The sequence below is a fragment of the Arctopsyche grandis genome, chromosome 6, assembly GCF_051622035.1.
Source record: "Arctopsyche grandis isolate Sample6627 chromosome 6, ASM5162203v2, whole genome shotgun sequence".
Lineage (NCBI taxonomy): Eukaryota > Metazoa > Arthropoda > Insecta > Trichoptera > Hydropsychidae > Arctopsyche > Arctopsyche grandis.
Genome location: NC_135360.1, coordinates 16303395 through 16327112, shown reverse-complemented (window position 1 = coordinate 16327112; position 23718 = coordinate 16303395). Strand labels below are relative to the sequence as shown.

General features: G+C 34.3%; 1 protein-coding gene across 4 annotated transcripts in view; it reads right to left on the bottom strand.

Annotated features, from left to right (window-relative positions):
- The window catches only part of LOC143913861 (uncharacterized), a 57665-nt gene that overhangs the window by 12727 nt on the left and 21220 nt on the right, over positions 1–23718 (bottom strand). For 2 of the 4 annotated variants that reach the window (XM_077433883.1, XM_077433884.1), the window contains exon 1: positions 1729–6274. The exons of the other annotated variants lie outside the window; for them this stretch is intronic. In XM_077433883.1, coding sequence (XP_077290009.1) covers positions 1729–3288 — 1560 coding nt within the window. In that variant the 5' untranslated portion in view covers positions 3289–6274. Of the gene's footprint in view, positions 1–1728; positions 6275–23718 lie in introns of those variants that run through there. 4 annotated transcript variants of the gene reach the window in all.

Below are 23718 nucleotides of genomic sequence, written 5' to 3'. Positions count from 1 at the left end.
ACATTCTTGCAAGTCACTAGTATTTGAATATTTAAAAGAAACGGGCGCATACTGAATGTTTTTTTTTATGTAAAAATGTAAATTCCACTTACTTATTGACTGACTTATGAATAATATTAATCGCGAGTGTCCGGTCGTTACCTAGATTCACACAGATTTAAATACAATAGACTTAATAGCGCTAACCTTATTACTAAAAAGTGAAATTGAAATACTATGCTTATGTTATTAAAGGAAAAATTCCCTATCGACTTTATTTATGCTTCGGTAAGTAAAAACATATTAAGAAATATACATGTTATGTAATACGCCAATATGCATGGCGGGTTACGTTCTGGATCATCGCCATACAACGACACACATTTCACTTGCAAAACTAGAATACATGTCTATATTATCGCAAATCTACCTAGAGCAGCGATTTCCAAACTGGGAGGCGCGTCTCACGGGGGGGGGGGGGGGGGCTAGTACAAAATTAGGCGCGAAAAGTTTGTTTACAACATAATATAAATAAATAAAATAATATCTAATATATAATTTTGAAAGAGACTGTGTAACTATGTAAATCCGTGACGTCATCGAACAACTAAATATTCAAATAAATTTAAATTAAATGTATACTATTAAATTGGCCATGTCTAAGCGGTTTATATTACAAAAATATCGAGCGAAGCCGGGTAAAAACACTAGTTTACTTATAAATAAACTTTCAAAACATTACAATAAAATTTGTTCCTGAATCGCATGTAATTTTTGGCCGGTTACAAAATAAAATCCACTGATAATAAAACGGCAATACAAATAAAAATAGTAGGAATAAGGAAGTAGAAATATCAAAACAAGAAAATACGATTCATTCTATTTGTCAATGGGATTTTAGTTATATTTTAGATGGTTTGGAAATACTAATATGTTTGCTCTGAATGAAAGTTTTGGCTGCAGATAGTAAATTAAAACGGCATTTTGAAATTATGTATTTTGAATATGTTGGTAAATCAAAAGTTTTGCCAGCAGCTATTGATATGATTGAAACAATGTTCGGCAAATGATGTTCAAAGATCGCTTGCTGAAGAAGAATTTTATTGCTGTCAATTAAATTTGTATGAATACATTTATATCATTCAAAAACGTGTTTATTATTTTATGAAATAAAAAGGAGATGGGCACCAAGATTAAATTTTTTTAAAAGGGAGGCCTAGTAGCAATAAGTTTGGAAATCACTGACCTAGAGTACACACACCTTTTTGTACTGTTATATTGATGGGCAAAATAAATAACCTAAAAATGATAAAAACCTCATGTATGTACCTATACATAGGTATTTGGATTGACTGTTGATACGATTTGGAGAAATCTTTACAGTCTCAATGATTGAAATCATAAGTGGTGCACTTATACATTTTTGTTACTAGCATACTATGGAATAAGATGTGTAATACGCCATCAGTCCTAAATTGGAGTGAGTGGAAAGTCAATGCGTCAATTGAATGAATACAAATGTCGTTAAAAATGGACCGATGATGGGAAGCGAATCCTTTTCCATACTTATGTATGTATTGTTGTTTCAGTTGAATGCTTTATTTGGTTTATTATTAATGAAAGATCTTGATTTGTATATAATAAAAACATTACTATTGTGTTTAGATATAGACATTCTTTTGTTATTGTGTTAAAAAACAATTCATAGTTAGTATGTTTTAATGGTCGTTGGTGGGTCAAGAGTCAAACCTCATCTTCTTCATCCTCGTTCCAGTACGGATCGAGCAGCAGGGCTTTCCAAGCCACGACGTCGCTTGTCAAGGGCCTCGTCAAACGCAAATCCTCCAAATTCTCGTAAATGGGACTCTCTGAAGCGTAGTCCGTCGACGTGCTGGTCGTTCTTCTCTGCTCGACGGGAGTCCTCCAGGAGTCACTGTCGCTAACAATCTCCACGCTGCTACTGTTGTATTCTTCGTCAGATTTTAGGTTGACGTCACTCAGAGGTCTTCTCAGATCTGTGTCACTGTGCACGTATCCACTTTTTAAACACTGAACGTTTTCGTATATGTTTTCGCGTTGTGCTCTCCTAGCCATGGGCTTGGGGTGAGGCGGTCTCCTGTGGGCGAGGTCTTGGTGGCACTCGTCGGCCAGATCGCACTCGGAGGTGCATTTGACTTCGGAGAGGTGTACCATCTTACTGTCTGTGAATTTTCTACCGTCGTAGGAGTACCTCTTGGTCGCGGTCGAATGCTTGCCGAAAGGAACTAGAGCTGCACCTTCACTGTTGGTGCTGTTGACGCTCGTGGTACTACTACTCCCGCCATCAGATTTGCCGATGCGCGACTGCTTGCAAATGACGAACCTCTGCTTGCCCAAGTCCAACGACGAATGGGGTATGTCTTTAGCCGTGTCGAAGCTTATCGTGTTAATCAGACCGTAGTTTTCTTTGAAAGTTAGAGCCCCAGACCTGATAGTGGGCTTCCGCGAACCAGACGTGCAATGCCATATACTCTGATAATCTGAATTGTCACTCGCTGGCGAGTTGTTCCCACTGTCACTGTCGGTCTTGATAGTGCTATTTCTATCATTTTTACCAGCCGCCAACTTGGATTGAAGCTGTTCCATTTTTGACGTAGGCTTGGGCTTTTCTATGTCTATGTTATCGTACTGTTCGTTCGGATTCGACTGGCGATTTTTTCGTTTCGGAGGCACTGGAGCTCCGGTGCCCTTGTAAAATATGTGATTTATGTTGCAATTTGACGAATTCGCTTGAGATTCATTCGCTTGGGTGGTTAGGTTCGAATTAGATCCGTTTCTGCTCGAACCTGCCGACTTCAAAAACACTTCGTCCGACAGAATGGAAATGTTGCTAAAGCTGGGAATTTTTTCTATGGTAGGGACTTTCAATTCCATCAATGCATCCTTGCAACACTCTTCGATACAACTATCAAATATTTGCATTATAGTCTGTTCAACTTCACTAGGTACTGTATTCCTGCGTTGGTATGAGTTTCTCTTTTGATACGATTCCAGTTGATAGATTTCGTCTCCCAAACTTTTCAATATATTATCGAATGCGTTATTTTCTTCCTTTTTGTCACTTTCACAGTTGTGGAAATACTTGTGCAATTCAAAATGGTCGAAGTCAGGCGTGTCTGTGGAGTTGGGGGTCGAGTTGGGTACTGTCCAGTCTTCGTAATCTTCGTAATTGTTCCTCAAGTTGACGAGCCAGAAGTGTACGTCTGGTGTGGCCGATTTGAAGGCGTCCGACAGCCAGGCTTCATCCCGCTGGACTCCGGAAGCCATCATATCGCAACTAGCGATATGTTCTGGGGTCACTATTTGTCATGTGGCGCATGCGCACGCTAACAGGAAGTCAATTGCGGTCAGTCATTTGAGGATAGCGCTCTTATCGGTGGGATTGCCTGTATTAACGTTCACTTTTTGCAGCTACATTTTAATCAAATATGTTAATAAAGGTACCAGTCGGGGTCAGAATACGTCACACTAAGAAAAAAATGCAGAATGCAAAGTTTTAAAATGATTCAGAAAAATACTTTTCGCAGCATAATTTTAGCGTATCAATCAACATTATAAATAAAAATGAGTAATCAATAGTTTACATCATTGCTCGTCATACAATAAGACAATATTACTTGTAAATATAGTACTACATTTGTCAGTATTGAGATTCAAAAAAGAAAGAGTCTAATTTTTAAAAGAAACTTTTCAATTTTTATCAATACAACAACTCTACAAAATATTTTTTTTAATAAAAAAATTGCATACACTGCATTTTTTTTAAGAACATATCTACATACATATATTCAGATAAAAGTTGTGACGCATTATTACATGTATACGTCTAATTAATTAGTACGATAATATAAGATATACGTTGCAGTTTTAAGTACTGTTTATTATAAGAACTAAATAATACAAATAGACCATTGTTTTGAATTTTAAAGATGATGGGGTTTTGACCTGTCCATGACCTTAAACAGATATATGAAAATTTTCGCATTTTGTTAGATATCGAAAGCGATGATATTGACCCTTGAAAATAGTGACAGTGAATATCATAAATTCCAAAGTGACACAGTCACAGCAATGTGTTCGAAGGGAACACTATTTACTAGTCATATCGACGATATTCAAGATAACTATTTACAGTTAAATACTTAGAATGGCGTAGACACGAGTTGGAATTGCAATATTTCGATGACATTCGTCAAGGCTACTTATAACTGTTTATTGATAAATTCCCTATCAACAAAGTGAACAGTATATTTACTGTGAACAGTGTATATGTTTATAAAGACTTCCCGTGATAACCAAAATTGGAATTGAAGCCTCTTACAATACATATAGTGATCGCGATGTGAATTCATAAATGAATATTGTATGCGCCCGTCCACTCTCGCTATGTTGATGATGACTCAACCATTAAAACCCATTAACGCATACGTCGACATTCCTGTAAGGACAGCGGTCGCCCGAAAGAATCTGATTATCCTCGAGGATCACGGGAATGTAGTTCACAAATTCCTAACGCGTTTTCGTTTGAGAGTTTACACGGACTGAGAAATTTTCAGTCTTTGTTATACAAACACAACAGAAATCATTAACATACAGAATTCACTTATCGTATGCGGTTTGATTAATGTTTCGCACTTGGAAAAAAAAAATAACAAAACGTGTCGTGGACTTCTAACCCACATCCTTCCGGTCGAGGGAATACGACTGGTCCAAAATTATTAACATTCAAATTATTAAATCAAAACACGTCTAACTGATTGTGAAAATATGCACACTACCACGACGATCTTTAATGAACCTTATTTGGAAAACTTAAACAGAGGAATGATGACAGATATCAATTTAAACGTTTATATAAACAGAAAGTGTTCGAAAAGGGGGAAAAACTTGCAGTGCGGTTTTGGAACAATTAAAAATGACGTAGGATTCTGATTAGTCAATTTGTACATGATTTTTTTCATCACATAGCAAATATGCAAATGCAAATATTAAACAATTTAGATTATAAAATATATTTTAATTTTGCCTGAAGAAAAAGATCTTTTATCAATGTGTTTTGCCAGTGATGACGTATAGATGTGAAACTTGGACATTTAACGCCAAGATGCTACAAAAAGTCCAATGCACTCAAAGAAGTATGGAATGCTGTATGCTTGGCATAACGATGCAAGACAGGAAACGGAATACGTGGGTGAGAAGTATGACAAGTGTAATGGATATAGTGGATAGAGTGAAGAAATTGAAATGGCAATGAGCGAGCCACGTGGCTAGATGAATGGACGAAAGGTGGACAAAATAAGTGCTAGAATGGTACCCGAGAGAATGCAAAAGGGTAAAAGGAAGACCGCAGGGAAGATGGGTAGAGGAAATTATGAAAATGTGTGGAGTGAGATGGATGAGAGTTGCGCAAAGCCGAGACGAGTGGAAAGCGTGTCGGAGAGGCCTTCATCCAGCAGTGGATAGTGAATGGCTGTAGATGATGATATTTTAATGTTAATAAAAAGTGTTAAAATATATTATAATGCATGCGAATTTCATTTCACAAACAGTCAAACCCTCAATTAATACCTTATATCGTTTCAGTAAGAAAGTGCAATATTTTAAGAAAAGAACAGTAATTTAAACAATAACTTAAATTTTTATTTATTTATTTTCTGATACTTTTATTGAATGAGGCCTTGTTTCATAGAGAGGGTTCATTGAGTTTTTTAAAACGTCTAAAAAATGATATCAAAGCACAAAAATGAACAAATTTCATCAACAAAAACCATACATATTTACATACATCGATTGTAAAAAAATCGAAGATTTTATATCGTTATATAAAATTAACGATCAGTCTATTATACATATATGCCTGTTATTTCCACTGGACTTTACGACCATCATGAATATTCATCCACGGTGAACGAATATAAATAAATATACATTGAAAAAACTCCATATACACACGAGTAAACACAAGCCTTTTCGCAAACAAACAAATAAATTCAACAAACTACACACGCTCAATCGGAAAAGAGCCGCGCGCGCGAAAACCAAAACACATCACAGTTCACATTTGTTTATTGTGCACGTAAACACCGCGAAAATAATATATTTACGTATTTACTCAAGTGAAAGCGAGACGGCGCTATCGCAAATGCCGTGCGTTAGAGCGAGAGTTCCGAGTTAGAGACGCGCGCGAACATTCAAAAATCGTTTGACAGAACCGCGTTCGATACGTCCGGCGTCCGTCTTCGAGAACGGTCCAGATAAAGTGGCCATCTGGACTGCCGCAGCTCGCATAATGCACATCGTACACAACCCAACCCACCCCATTAATCATTCAAGTGTTTGTAAAACATCAATCGATTCCCATGGTACAATTCCGATCAACAACTGTTTTTATCACACTAATAGTCACTATCTTTACTAAGAATCAAGCTACCATAGAAAGGATGGGTATATTCAAAGAAAAGTCGTATCGATAAATTCCCGTATGATATACATAATATGAGTGTACATAATCGAAATATGCTATTATGTGAATTGGTGTATGTTTCGATTCGGTTGTTAAAGTATTGATTGAAAATTTCAAGGGTATGATGACAGCCTGTTCAGTATCCTAAATTTGTGTCCTATCTGTTTTAACCGTTACTGTGACTGTGATTCATCATTGTTGACCTAAAAAACGTGACGATAGCGATAAGTAAACGTCGTATGTACATATGTACATTTATAAACACGTGAATAGTTACAATTAAATGTGTAATCTACTGCGAAATATGTTTATTAATAGCATTTTTTGGGGTCTACCTCACGGGACCGAAAGTGAAACGCCCGAAAACGCAAATATCGGAAGGCAAAGATCGAAAATCGAAAGATCTTAAGTCGAAAGATAAAAAAAGGGTCTCTCCCTCCGTCGTACATACTCACTTAATTTGCGCGAGCAGGATACAACAGGAACAAGAGGAACAGGCTTTTCCTCCCGTATTCTGCGCGCGCACATTAAACAAGGCTGTATGACAAAAAGAGAGATAATTTCACCGCATGCCACTCATATATATTATATATATACATAGTACCGTTTACCATGCACCCTTTTTTTTATCTTTCGACTTAAGATCTTTCGATTTTCAATCTTTGCCTTCCGATATTTGCGTTTTCGGGCGTTTTACTTTCGGTTCCGTGAGGGAGACCGCATTTTTAGATATGTATGTATATCTAAAAATTAAAATTTGTTACGTTTCATTTTTTTTTGTATTTGAAAGTCGAAATGCTAACAATAATTTTAAATTTAACGATAATATAATAATTATTCATAACGAAAGTGAAATGTTTATATGGGAAAAGTATAAAAAAACGAATCACCCCAATGATGTATGCAAATACTGAACGAATTTCCTGATATTGTACCGATATAAATTTTAATATGAGAAACGTTTGTAGACATGTACGAGTACATAGGGGCATGTGGATTTTAACAATACAAAACCAAATGGCCCATGTGTGTAGATTAGACGACTTAATTCTGGTAGAGCTGCCTGCTGCAGTTAGCACTCATTAAATCGAATGAAAACAGTTTTAATTAAAACCGACTTGGTATATTTGATAAAATAAAAATCATCTGAATATATGTAGTTCCATGCATACTCAAACTACATTTGAAATCGACACCATCTAAAATCCTATAAAGACTGGGCGCCTATTGAAGAGTATTTTGGTATCTTTGTTTCTAATACGAGAGAGCGTTGGAAAGATCGCTTTTAATAAACGAATGTGAAGTAAATTCTCAGTAAAAGTGAATACGTTAACGGAAGTTAATAGAAAACGGTATGTTATATTATATTATACATGTATGTATATAACAGATGAAATCGAATAGAATCGCTACATCGCGTGTACAACTTCTGTTCGAATGTAAGAACAAAATTCACTGTAAAAAAAGTATAAAAGCTCGTAATACGTAAACGGAAATTAAAGCGTTGGAAAAAAAAACTTACCACAAATTAAATGTGCGAGTCCTTTGGGTATTGTATGGGTCGATTTACTGATAATATTCTATATTAATAGTAACTTATGACGTGCGCTTTTGTGAATTAAATGTGTTTTGAGTTCGATTAATTACATCGTCAATTATACTGAAATGTAATACATCACACGAAAAGGGGGGAAAGGACAAAGTATCGTGTGGGTCATAAAAGTGTTGTCAATATTTAACTGAACAATTACTCCCCCCCCCCTTAATTACAAATTCGACCTTCGTGGGCGTATAAGGACACAGATGTACGATGCAATTTCAAAAATGGCAACTGTTGTACAACGCTATCAATGCTTAACGATTCATGTTGTGTCAAATAATAAATCTTTTTTGAGAGAACATTTATATATATGTAATATATCTTCCATTCATACTTTTATTTTTAGTCGTTAATTGGAATTATGTTACTATTTTATATTTGAAACTTGGTAGCCATTGATAATTCATTAAAAGAAAAAAACAATTGAAACAAATTAAATCGATTCTAAAATTTATAATATACAAAACCAATGATATTAACATTTTTAAACCCACTATTTTTGACGTTTCTATCTGTGGAGCTGTGGAGTCGGTTCAAAATTTACTGACTCCGACTTTACTTTATGATTCGACTTCGACTCCCACTCAAAATTCTGACTCCCAACTTGAACGATTTAAGTGAGATCGCTTTTTCTTGCCAACATATAAAATTGTTAGTAAAAAAATAATAGCGATTTTCAAAATATAAAAAATTAAAGGAATTCAAAAAATCATTAAAAATTTACATGTAACCCAATTTATTGAATTATTGGTAATGAAATAAGTATAAATAAAAAAAATAATTCCATTCATAGTGTATGTGTATGAATTTCATAAACAAAAATTAATTTAATAAAAAAATGAGTAAAAAAAATGCTAGTCTCCAAAATTTTTGCATTCTTAAACGTGTCTATTACGATTATTTTCTACCATTGAACTATCGGAAGCGATTTAGATTTCTATCGGTGACCAAACGCGCTAAATGGCAAAGTTTCAAACCGATCGGAAGAATGTAGGAATATTGCCTGAACGATTAAAACGAAGTAAAACATAATGAATAAGTTTTGTAATGAGAAAAAAGTATGAGACGGAATAAACAACCAGTTTTGGCCAGAATACGTCAAAATATGTGCAATTCAACAATTTTATTTATAATGTAATTTGGTTCATGATTTTTATATTAAAAAAAATCAATTTATTAGTGGACGCATACTGTAATACTATTAATTAAAGAAAATAATAAAAAGGAGTCTGAGTTGGTTGGTTTTTTATGACTCCAACTCCGCTTGAAATGCTCAGACTCCACTACTTCACAGCCCTGGTTTCAATTAATATTTTTTTTACTGAAGGGGTTACTTATGTATAAAAAACTCTTAAACATGAAGAAGCGATAAATATCGGGTCAATTGCTTAATTGAGACAGCACGCGACAGGTTAAATTGCCTCACTAGGATATAAATGGGGGAGTGTAACACTGAGTGTACAACTTCTCACTTTCGTAAAATAAATTTCAAATAGAAAATTTAATTCGAAAGTTACGACCATTGTAATTTACACATTAAATGTCGCGACGAATTAATTAATATATTTAAGCGAATAAAGCAATCTATTGCTGGAACACGCTGACCCCAAAGCGGGATGCATCGTTCCTTCCGGGTTAATTTCTGTACACTACCAGTTCGAGCAAATCGCTTTAGCATGTGCACAAAGAGCGCCAGTGTTCCTCATTTATGACTGTCATCTAAAATCATATTGTATAATGTGGTGGGTACCACTTTACAACGTAGGAAAATAATTCTATTATACTGTGGATAATGCAATTGGAAGAGTTGCACAACGACTCTAATGATGCATAGGTGCATACTTGTGTTGTATACATATATGTATATTTTACATATGTATAATATATTATTATGTTATCGTATTGTGCAACAACTGCGTATTCACTTCAAAGTTTATGTCCACATGTATAATTAAATCATTGCTAAAATTTTAGATGAATACATCGTTTAGTCAGAATTGGATTTTTTAATCAAAAAACCACGTAATTATAATGCTAACCGCAAAATATGTGGGACCTATATATGGAAATAAAATGTGTATTTTCATATCAAAGATACTGACTTCATTTACCAAAGCGAAATACCATATTTTGAATGCACAATAAAAATATAAATAATAATATTTATAAATAAAATATTTAGGTAATATAATGATTACGTATTACATACGGGGTGGGTTGCTAGCCTTTTGATGTAAAACAATTTGAATTGATTAAGTTAATACTAGAGGGAAGCCATCTTCCTAGTTCAATTGATTCATTTTTGTGGATGCAAAATGACATATGTATCTATAGAAAGTAGGCTTTAAGTATAAATTATATGGTTGAATGAATTGCATTCTTAATCAGTTTAAGGCTTTTATAAATAAAATAAATAATTATGTAAATATGTATGTATGTAAAGAAAAATAATCATTTCTGGTTTTTCCTAGATGACGATTGATTGATATGTATCAAAAATATATAACGTAAATATAAATGATAGAATTATATATATATATATATATATATATATATATATATATATATATATATATATATATATATCTAATTCTTGAAAATTTAATAATATTGTAATTAACATACGACAGATATTGCGCCTGCGCATATGCAATTAGTTTTACTTAACAGTTTAATATATTGCATAACACAGGCGTAACGCTCTAATGCTATATAATGTTTACCGTAATAGAAAATACAACATCTAATATTACTAGTTGTTTTACCCGGCTTCGCTCAGTATTTATAATATAAACAGCTTAAAGATGGCGAATCTAATGGTAAATTTATTTGAACCGAAAAAAAAATCGACTCGTCATAGAAATTTTGACTTGTTTACGAAGTTTCCCAACCAATGTTTCTTACATACAAAGTCTCTTTCGAAATTATATATAACCAGAATCCGGTGGCCCCCCCGGCACCCAACATTTTTGACTTTTCTAAGAGGAAAATATCCCATTTTCGGTTTATCAAATTAAGAGATTTTTTTTATTTTCATCACATTGATACAAGAAATATACTTGAATATTTTCGTGAAGAGCACACATGTTTTTGGGGTCGAAAAAAATAGTGTACGAATAAGCATTGGCATGAAGATACGTCTATCATAGCTTGGAGTCCACGAGCGCGTTCCATGCCGCATTTTTTAGTGTAGGAATTTTGATGGAAGGAATGATATTTTATGAATACAGATATCATTATACAATTTATTGGCATCCTACATTTACGTATTTTGCTGCATCTTAAAAATCCTGATATTTCAAATTTTCGTTCTCAAGATAAATTACTGAAAAATATTTGAATGGGCTATTTTCAAAACTTTTTTATGTATTGTATGTACCTTCTTCGCTTCAGTAACAAATTTGTGTACTCGAAATATCGCCAAACATTTCATACATGAGATACATATGCGCTACTCTTTAAAGCCTCTCTCGTTCTATATACGCTTTGCATACAAGTTGTGAATATTTAATATACAATTTAATATATATTTTTATAATTTTATGAGGGATTTACTACACACACGAATAAATAATACTTACACCAGTAGCCCAGATACGACTAGCTGAAACCCGAATACTCCAGGTAAAAACCATAGGGGTGGCAACCCTATGTACTTAATTTTAATGCAATAAATAAATCTGCAGATGTGATAAATAAGCTGTAAAAGAAATAAATTTACATATGTAGATCTTAATAATTCTCTAGATGTAATAAATTTATAGTAAAAGTTTTTGGAAATGGAAATATTACACATGTACCTATAGATGGCTTACCAACTAGAACATATAGATAAGATTAGTAAATAAACATGAACATAAATAGGACGATCAATCACTAACCAAATGATATTCCTTCCTATGCATTGTTGACGATTACTATTACATTTGACGGGTTTCCAAGAGTGGATGTTGCTCTATTTCCGACCTCGTTTATGGATTCGACTAATGGACGAAATTTGCACGTCCAACACTCTATCACGAATGGATTGCAACTAAACTAAAACTGTGCATACATAGTGTATACTTAAGGCCTGACCGCACTAGGCGGAAAATATAGTTTGTATGAAATTGTATGAGTTAGAACGTACTACGACTGGCGCGACACAGCGCGTTAGGGCCGGGCCGCACCGTGTGACTTGCGAGCGACTTGGTTGAGGGCGACCAGACCAATGCATGTCGGTAGATGGGACATGCCACACCCGTCAACTTTTTTTTCGCACACATTTCTATACATTTTTTTTGTGTCGTTTTGTGTTTTTTGTTCTAACTAGTGTGGTCAGGTCTTTACTGTCTTATCAGAGTCTGTGGTTTCGATGGCATTTTACATTTAATACATAAAGTTCAATATAGTCATTTTATAAATATCGTAGATACACTAGATATGCATACATATACATAAAATCACTTTAGAGGTCAATGAAGTCAACCAATAGAGCCCTCTACATGAGGCCACCACCCCTCAAACGAATACAGTCTATGTACATACATACATATGTACATATAGTGCTGTTTATGAGATTCATTGGTGCGGTTTGTAGAAATTGAAGCATGTGTTAGATGAGATTTCTAAAGAAAACGCCGATAATTGACCGATAAACTTGACGAAAAGAAAACGAAAGTTGCTCTTGCTCGAGAAATGCAACGGTGCAACCGTAATTTAAATACGCACGTACATGCATATGTATGTAGGTACATAGATTAAATAAATAAGTCTATATAACATTGTAGCGTTGGAATCGCACGCTCGCACATAAATCAAATATGATTAAAAGAAGAAGTCAAATACTATAATTCATTGGTCGGTTTGACAATTGAAAACACGCGTCGGAAGAATGGAAGGTAACAAAGGAAGACGTCAAAGAAGTGCAATTAATCTTGAAAACAAAATGCGAGAAACGTTCGTGAGACAATTCGCGTTTTCCACTGGCGGCAGACGCGCGTAACAGCTGATATTACGTTCAGAATATTGTTTTTGAAGTTACCTCACATTCGAGATTTTATAATTGCGGTTTCTTCTTCGCCGGGAGAATCTCATGAATAATTAATTTCGTTTCGCAGATACAAAACACATATACAAAAAGCGTCGACACTTTCACCGACTGGTCCATAACTAGAAGCGCCAGCGCTATTGTGCTACCGAAGGACGCTTCCCAAACAGTAAATTCTATTTTATATTATTTTTAAAAACTAAAAATTACAAGTTCTTGCAAAACATTTTTGGTAACTGAGCCAATAAAACTGTAGTTATAATAAAACTCAACCATTTATAGGTAAAAGAAAACGCTGACATAACATTGAAATATTCATTATATCTGAACGTGAAAAAAAAGTAAATCGATATGTTTTTGGTAATAAAAGTACAATCTGGTTAAATTATTTAATTTGAACTTTGAACTCTAAATAGCTATTGTGGTGATTCAGAACCAGTGATACCATCCAAGGTTATCGTCTTAACAATTAAGCCTCGTTTTTTTTAATGAAATTTACTCAACATTAAATAAAGTTATAATTTTGATTTTTTAGACTAATTTTTTAATAAGAAAAATCATGTTTCATTACGTCTATATCAGTGGCGTGCCATGGAAATCTCTTTGTTTTTATAGCATAGCCTTACTTAGGGGACTTGGCATGATGTCACCTACCTGGATTATGCTCGCGCACACGGGTCTGGGTCACTGCAAGGAAAGTGACTTGATGGAAAGTCGAAAGATGTAAAAAATTTAAATCGATTCGTCAACTTGTCATTAGCGCAGGTCGGGGCTATCTCTCTCTTTCATCATAATGTAACCCTTAGGGCGGTTTCAGACTAGCGTTTTATACGCGCGTATAATCTCGTTTTTTGAAGTGCATGTAGGCGCGTATAGGCGCGTCAAACCTATATGTACAACGATAAAATATCAACGAAAACACTCCAGGGGGTGAGGCTTGCGAAGGGACGCGACGGAACAGATTTTGACTTCTACAAAAAAGCACGTGCCGCGTATCTCTGTGTTTTCTCCTTAAATCAAATATAGTTTGGAAAATATTTGTATTATATGTTATTATTTCTAGAAAATTGTCGTTTTTCAACTCATTCGAATGATAGTTATTATCTTTTAAACGCTTTACGGTTTTCCGATATTATTTCTTTACATTTTTAATCCAAATTTGGATTTCACAAAGTTGAAGTTACATAAGTCCGAAAGTTACATGTTAAATATAAATTTATCTTTACATTGAAAAATAAATCTTTTGCCTTGCCAGGTATAAATAATTTTTATAATTAATTTTCCGAATAGTTTAACTTAACCCTTGATTGTAAATAATCCCAAGAAAATAATGAAATATGCTTCCGTTGGCATTAAAAATGCTAATAATAGATGGATTACAAATGTCTAAGCATTAATATTTTAAGGCGATCAAATTCAAAACTGTACGGCTTCATTCGGTTAGAGCGCGAGCATTTTCAACTGACATTTTGAGAAGCGCTACTTCAATGTGAAAAGACAATGCCTTGTAAAATTTTCGCACACGTACCTATGAGAATGCATTTTATCGCATTGTTTTATTTTTTTGCCAGAGTCGCTTACAGTTTTTGCATTTTTCAATTTGAGAATAATCCGCAAATTATCCCCCACTATCGAATGCGCTAAATAATCAGAGCGTAAAATTATTTTATAATATAATAATAATAGCCCACACACAAATTATAGAGTATGACGTGCGATTACATTATACTGTACAATGGCATAATCGGTAAAATAAAATGATTTATCGTTCATCAAAATTATTGCAAAACGTGTGCGGTTACGTTATTAGACTTAACGTTAACCAGCCCTGTTAGGTACATATTATATATTTATTACATATGTACATACATTGTATGTATAATCTGCTGGTGGCCGACATGGTCATACCACGTGATGCATTTATCATTAAAAACATTTATTTAAATTTTCACAGGGGAACCGAATAATTAGGCGTATTTCTGATTGTCACGTGTGCTACCAGATGCTTTATCTGCGGTTTGTGGTATCAGCTTCCATTATGTATGTATGTACATAGTACAGAAGGAAACTGACATGGAGCTGGCTGGTTAGCAATGTCGAATTTGCCCTTGGAGTAACTATTGTATTTGTAATACGTATGTTATTATTTATTTATTTATTTGTCACAGTCATCTGACTGTTCTGTTTACGACGGTCAACAATCTATGAAGCGTACAATCGATTTTAAACGCATGTAAAATATTTAAATACCTTTTGCTTGGTCTAACATTTCGAATAGCACGCCATAATTCAAAATTAATAAAATTGAAATGATCTAATATTATTTTCTAATAAATAATAATTAAGTAGATGTAATTTTGCAGCGTGTTGAACCTTTTTTTTAAATTAATATGTAAAAACGGTTGTAATGAAATTCAATGACAGTACATATCACTAATAACTATAGTTATCTCGTTGATTGTAACCAGGACTGTGGAGTCGGAGTTGGAGTCAGAGTCGGAGTCGTGGAGTTGGAGAATTTCAAGCGGAGTCGTAAAAAATCAACCGACTCCGAGCCTTTTTATTATTTTCTTTAATTAATAGTATTACGGTATGTGTCAACTGGAGTCTTCAATTTTATTGAAGTAAATCCATTAATAAATTTAAATTTAATAATTTCCTTATGAAAATCATGATTTTAAATTACATAACGAATATGATCGTTGAATTTTGATGTTTTATGGCCAAAACCGATTGTTTCCTCCGACTCGTACCTTTTTTATTAAGATTTTTACTCTCATACTTTTTTCGCATTGATTTATTTGTGTATGAAATTCATACACATACAGCCTTGGCCAAAAGTATGAAGCACCCCGTTTTTTTGTTGATATTTTTTAAATAGGCCATTTTACAAATGCTTGGATCTGAATCATGTATCTGTAACACATATTTCTATCGTTAAAAAAACGGAAAATGACGTCGTCAGAGCTGGCTGCTGAAGTTGCTGGAGTTGATACACCCAAAATTTCAGCAAGGACGGTGAGAAGGAGGCTTAATGAAGGTGGATTAAAAGGATGCAAAGCTAGAAAAAAATCCTGGCAATCTGAGGCCAATAAGAAGAAAATACTGTTATGGGCCAAAAAACATCAAAGCATCTTCTTGATCTGTTGTAGTCCTTTTTCGTCCCGATCTGGGTTTGGATGTGTTAGATGCAGTTTCCCTAAAGCGTTTTAGCGTGCTTTGAACTGCTCCACGTGAACAGTTCATTTTCTGGGCAATTTTTAATTGGTTCATGCCTTGAGAGTTCAATAACACAATATTTGCTCGTTGCCATTTTTCAAATTCGCGATTTTGTGATATTTAAATTAAATTTGATGATAAATGAAATAATTAAAAAAAAATTTGGTGAATAAACACAAATCGTCAAAAGTTACAACACGACAAACTACCACGACAGCTTTCGCTAGTATGAGCCAAAGTACAGAAATGCTCTCTTTCATCTACATAAACAAAAAAAAAGGATTTTTACCGTTTCATATTCTCGGAATATGTGTTACAGCTACCTGATCCTGATTAAGCGTTTATAAAATGTCCTATTTCAAAAATATCAACAACAAAAATAGGGGGCTTCAGACTTTTGGAAAAGGCTGTACACTATGAATGTACTTATTTTTTTTATTATTTATATCTATTTCATTACGAACAATTCTATAAATTGACATACATACATGTCAATTTTTAGTGGATTTTTTTAATTCCTTTAATTTTTTATATTTTGTAAAATTTGGTATTTACCAAAATAAATGTCGATATAAATATGTTCATATTTTCATACAAATTAATTTAGAAATTCTAGAAAATCTGTCAGCAACTAAATCTTTCAAAAAAAAGTCGCAAATTAAACATTCAAAACACACAAACCGAAAGTTTTAAAATTTTACTACATATGTATGTATTTGTCACAAAAAAAAACAACATAATTTAAATATTTTCAAAAGAATACACACACTTGAATTTTTTCCACATTAACGGTGAAAAATTTGCATAAACGCTCGTTCAGCGTTCGAGAAGATACTTTGTAAGTTTTCCAACGTTTCGAAAGAAAAACAGATTCTCAAGTGATTTTCAACAATGCAAAATCGCAAAAATCTCCCCTAAAACTCACTTTCTCAAATCACCTAAGCATTACCTCACAAGCACAAGTACCCAAAGGGGAAAGTTACACAGAGAATCACTTATCTGCATAATGCAGCGTCTGCATCGAGTGAGTGCATTCAGCTGCTGCAATTTTTCACGTCAATGGTGCATATTACAAGAATGTCACGTGTTTGCAGTTTATTTAACACTCTGAAACGATACGCTCGCTCGCCTTTGAAATTGAACGGCAACAATAGCTTTCGACGTGGTCTACCGATGAGTCGTTACTTTCAAAATGCCAATGCACTCATATTCGACAACAACATATGTATAAAAAAACACACACAACGATAAAAACACAATTCTATGCGAATGGTGTGTATAATAAAGATCATAGATGTGACGCGCAAGCGACAAATCCGTTTGTTTAAACCGTTTGATTGACAACATCCGTGACCTATCATGCGATAATGGATCGCAAACTCTCATCTCGTTCCTCCTGCAGTGGATTATTTATTGGAACAACCCTCGATCAGCGTTTAAAACAATCATTCACTAATTGACTTGGCCGTTTGAGCTGTAGCTCGAACGAGGCACGTTTTGAATATGCGATTGTGAGATTGACGAGGCATACAAAAATGATTGATTTTGTACTTTCAAGTTTGTTTTTAGTATGCAAAATCAACATTTTTTAGCACAAACAGCATTGTCAAGCATTCGTGACGTCACGTTGTATCGTCGTATCTCTTGTACAGTGACAAAGTATGAAACTAGCTAAATGATGAACGATAAGTTTTCATTCATAAATCATATTAATGCTGAAAAGTAAACATTTAGATATTGATAATATGATTCATTCACGACCTTTGATAGACCTTCTGATATTGTAATTTCAAATTGTTTACTCGAAATATGATTACACAAACGTGACTATAAATAGCTTTATATGCGAGTAAGGACATACATCTGTAAATCTATTGAAACGTATATACAATATGGTAGTTCATTTGAAAAATCTTTTTTTTTCAGTTGATAACTGAAAGATTACCAGATTACTAACAAATACCAGAGATGACAGATCTCAGAAGGTTGATGGGTAGATACAAAAATAGAATATGGTTAATAATTTGAGAGGTTACGATTGAGTTAAATCAATTGAAGATTCGAGATGTAGTGGATATGTGGAGTAACTGGGGTTGACAATCAACATAAAAAATACGAAGTCAATGGCGTACCGTGAAAATCTCCCTGTTTTTGTCGCACAGCCTTACTTACGTGTGCACGAGCAGGATAGAAATATAATCGATATGACGTCAATAAGTCCCCTTGTATCCTGCTCACGCACAAGTAAGTAAAGCTGTGCGACAAAAATAGGGAGATTTTCACAACACGCCACTGAAAGAAGTATATGAATGTCACCCATGAAACTAAGAGATATGACACACAACTTCGTCTTGGAGACCAGCAGTTAGAGCATATCTAGGAGTTCTTGTACTTGGGCGGGTTGCTGAACGGCAAATCTGACTGATGATGATTATGTCAAAATCCGTATTGCAATAGTGCTAGGACAGTTCGTGAAGTTCTGGAGAGTGATTTGTAGTAGGTACCTTCGCATAAAAATCCATATTAAATTCTTGAAATCTTATGTTTGGTTGATTATTTTATACGGAAATAAATCACGGACTTTAAAAGTGCTATGCATATGAAGAATTGAAGCATTTGAGTTTTGGTGCTATCGAAGAGTGACAAACGATACCGTCTTATGAAAATTGAGTTTTATTGAAAATAATTAAAATATAGAAAACTCACATACAATGTACTTCGGGCATTTTTTGAGATGCCCAAAGTTTCGAAAAATTGAGGGATGAGTGGGTTGCCTGCCCTGGTTGCGGAACATTAAATCTGGACAGGAGTGTGACCTCTGTGGAGAAGACACTTATTCCAAGCTGCAAGAAGTCGGAAACAATTCCATGAAATTGTCCGAAATTGGGAAGAGGCTAACGTCTGAATCCGACGTGCCATAGGAAGAAGAATAATTAGGCAGACTAAACTAAGCAAGCTCTACGGTTGAAATAATATCCTGAATATTTTTCTCAAATATTCCAAAAAAGAAAAACACAGGGGGGGTCCAGAAGTGAGCATTTGTGAAAGTTAGTTAGAAAATAGTTAGTTAGAAAAATCTAAAGTTTTCATGAGGTTATTCTAGACTTATTTCAGGGTAAGTTTTTCCAGACGCAAAAATAAATTGAGGTCCTAACAAGAAAGGAAAACGGAATGAAAAGTTGAATTCTTTTAAAAAAACAATACATATTCAAAATAAATGTAAGTTTGTCGATATGAGACGGTCCATTAAGAAGCAATTGACATTTGAAATTAAATTATTACAGCATCAGATTTATTTTGATTGGTAATTTCATCCAAGGAATGACTGCCACGTAACACATGATTCTTTACTTGAGACTCACCTGAATATACAGTTCTTATCACGACACTTATTCAATCAGTACAAGGGCAAATACATATGTAGTTCAATACGATTAATCACAAGAAATGATTACGTATTTTTGCTCACGCAAGTTCACCACTGAACCATACGCACACTTTTCAGATTCGTGGTAACCGAAGATCGATATGATAATATAATAAAATCATTACGAAGTAATTCTAAATATATATTATATCTTTAAAGGCATACAAATTTGCCCATACATATGTAAGTACCTCATGATAAGAAGATCCATCGATGAGATCGTCAACGCTGGAAGTCCTCTGCCTACAATCGATCCTTCTGGATCCGAGGACGCAAGTAAGTTCATCCAGATACTGCAGCGTCATGATGCACTCACACACTCATGTTTATTCACAAAACACTATCACAAAAAAGCCTAGTAAAAAAGAAAAAATGATACACTAAACTGAAAGGCGGAAAGAAGTCGAGTCCCGCTTTCGACAAGGCCGTCGATCTCTCGCCGATACTGGGGCGAGAAACGAACGCTGCTCTTTACGCGAATCTCTCGCATACATAAGATGCGGAATAACGTCGCATCATCTATGGATGTTGTTATTTGTTGTCGATTCTTTCACTTTCTATAATATACCGTGTTAGATACAAGTCCGAGAGAATCGTGTGTGTGTGTGTACCGACCGGCTGCTGTTGCGGTCGATTGTTGACTGAATGTACCAGCAGCCGCAATTTGTCGGCTTACCTACGGTGATCGTTCGACTTGTTGTATTATATGTATAGATACATCGTTACAATGTACATTTGTAGCGATCGTGTTGTACCACAACATCAACCGGATGATGTAGGAAAAAAATAAACAGCGACGAAATGAAATACATAGGTAAAAAAAAAACAAAACGTAACCGCAGGTATTTTTGTATAGTTCGAAAATTGGACGCTGCTGCAGCGACTGGTAAACGAGAAATTGCTATCGTCAATTTAGGCAACAAAACCATTATTATATTCCGTATTGTGGCGTTTCTCAATCGTTTTCTCAAATGTTATAGTTTAAGAGGTTAAACCTTCACTATTCGATGTTAGAAATGTGAAGTGATAGTACATATAATAAATACTAGGATATTGAAATGGAAATCGGAGTTGGAGAGGTGTAGTAGTATAAGTACATATAATACATAGTTAGGTTTACCGGTAAGCCTGTAAACGTTTTAAAATCTTTTTGATGAGTTTGACATAATTTTTGTATTTTATTCCCATCGAAAATTGTCAAAATTTAAAACAGCTTTTGTTTGGATTGTATTATTTCAGCTAATTTGAATTTGTTCATAATAATAACCAGCCACATATCTTAGTGGTTAGCGTATAATGCTAGCAACTGAGGGGTCATGGGTTCGAGTCCTGATCCAGGGTTGCTGGCCAGATAAAAATAAATAAAAATTGATCGGAAAAATAACCAGAGATTTTGGTAAATTTGAACTCCCTGTTATGTATATATTATAGATAAATATAAATCCTATAAATGTTTCTATTTGTATTATCATCAGTAGAGAAAAAATAAACTATGAGCAATACTTTTTATATAAAGAATTGAAGATAAAAAGAATATTGAAATGTGATTTTTTCAGCATATGAAGTCGACAAACTTTAATTAGGAACAATATAATATTTCAAGCGATGAATGTAACTAGATTACGAAGAGAATGATAATTTTCAAGAGCAATTATAAATTAGAAAACATCAGGTATTTGACATGGTTTTGATGTACATATTATACCTGTTTGAGCTAGTGAAATATTACTATTACTAATTAAATGAACGTAAAATGCGCCATTCATTCGCGCTGTCGTAATTATTACAAAATTAACACAATTTCTTCGAGGAAGATGAGCCTGCCGAAAAAACAAGCGGAAATAATCTTCTCCAATTATGATCACGCAATTGATACAATCAACTCACGAAAGGCCATTTATTGATTAAGCGATGCGAATTGCAAAAGTGCATTTTGCGGAAGCGTCTCGGGCTAATAGTGAAAGTGGGCAAATTCAATCGAAATATCACCACATCGCATCGGCAGTAGGCAAGTACGTCAAAAAGTTTCAAAATTGAGTTTTATAATGAGACCGAACCGACACAAGTGTTCGATTATAAAAAAATTACTTCAATAATAACTGGTATTATACGAGTTTAACCGGACAGTTACGTCGCAGGGGGCATCTATTGTGATATATCTCGATTCCAACATTGACTATTAAGTACAAATTGTACAATTGAATTCAACTATAATAGCGGATGTGTTTAATACTGATTTCACAGAATCGTACGCCGGTCAAAAGTAAATTGATTTTTTTTTTAAATTCAACTATAAGAGAAACGCCTACGCAAAATAAGAAATGTTCAAAAGTTACTTGCAATTTAATTTAAGCGTCGCATTGATTTTCCGAGGTTCATTGAACGAATTGCGATTTCCACGAAATTTTCAGAAAAAAATGAATGCATTCCGATCGATACTCATTTTATAAATAAAATGTGCACGCTGAAAAGTAAACAGAAACGTTTTCTACGACTAGATTATATGAAGGTAATTTAAAATTGTGACTAGTAAAAAATGCGGATGAATTTTTTCCAATATTTTATGACTAGCCTAGGCACGTTCTACACCAACATACATATACATACATACATATAATGACTCCAATAAATAAACTTGATAAAAAATTGTTGATAGTAAATATACATATGTACACACTATTTGAAATGTTACGATATAAACAACAATTCAATTTTAATTTATTTATAATACCCACTGAAACTTGACGACATGTTATGTATTGCACACCTTTTGTACACTATGTAAACTGGACTTCAATTATCACTTTGTTTACGCATATTTCGTACGTTTATAAACGAGGAAGTGCATTAACAAAGCTATTAGTACACATGACAATTAACAATGTACTATTATTAAAATCTACTTATTGTTCGTGGAAATGAGTCTTCTAGTTGTGAACTTGCAAGAATTTGAATTTAACCCACACGAATGGCGCTTTCTTTGACCATCGCAAATTTCAACAATGTAATAAAAATGACTTCTTAAACGAAAACCAGGTGAACTGTATAAGAGGTATGTAAAAATAAACGTTTAAAATTGAATAATCGTAGGCAATACAGGGATTCATATTCTTTCAAGATCTTGGGGAATATATTAATATATATTCCCCAAGATCATGAAAGAGTATGAATCCCTATATTGCCTATGATTATTAAATGAGAAGAATACTCCACGAATGGAAAGGTGGCATAACAATAGGCGGCAGAAAGGGGACACGGTCGATTGGGCGCCCAGGACGATTGGGCGATCAGTGTTACTCGCCACTGCGACAATTGGACGACGAGACTGGCGGACTCTGCGTCAATTGGGCCCTGCGTCAATTGGGCGCCCATCGCACTGGGCGATCATCGACTGGCCGACGGCGACCGGGCGACCAGGGCGCGTGGGCGACCACCGACACGGCCCGCTGGTGAAGTGGTCGCCAAGCTTACGTAAACTCTGCGTTTTGCAAGGAACGACCGCGAACGGAGCGTTATAGGAATTTCCGATGCACTGACAAATATTCTACCTACATACATATGCTTTATACCGCTTTATTTTTCGTTTCAGTTTTACCAATTTTTCGTAACAACACGAATCATACTATTAATTTTTTTCGCTATATTATATTACATTTGCTGGAATTTTATATTAAACGTACTTTTATAAATACATGTGTAGCACCTTTTCACAAAAAATAATTGTAAGATGACAAATCATATGTACCTACATATTCTCCAAAATAATATAAAAGAAAAATGATCGATTGAATCTTTCGCGCAGTGCTTTTAGTTTTTTTTCAAATGGACACACTTTTTTTTCTTTTAAATGTTATATTTCAGTTTTATCAATTGGATAAATTCACACTCTATTCTCAATTTTCTCAACACTGTATTAGTTATACATAATAACAAAATATTTTCTAATAGCGATTCTCAAAGTT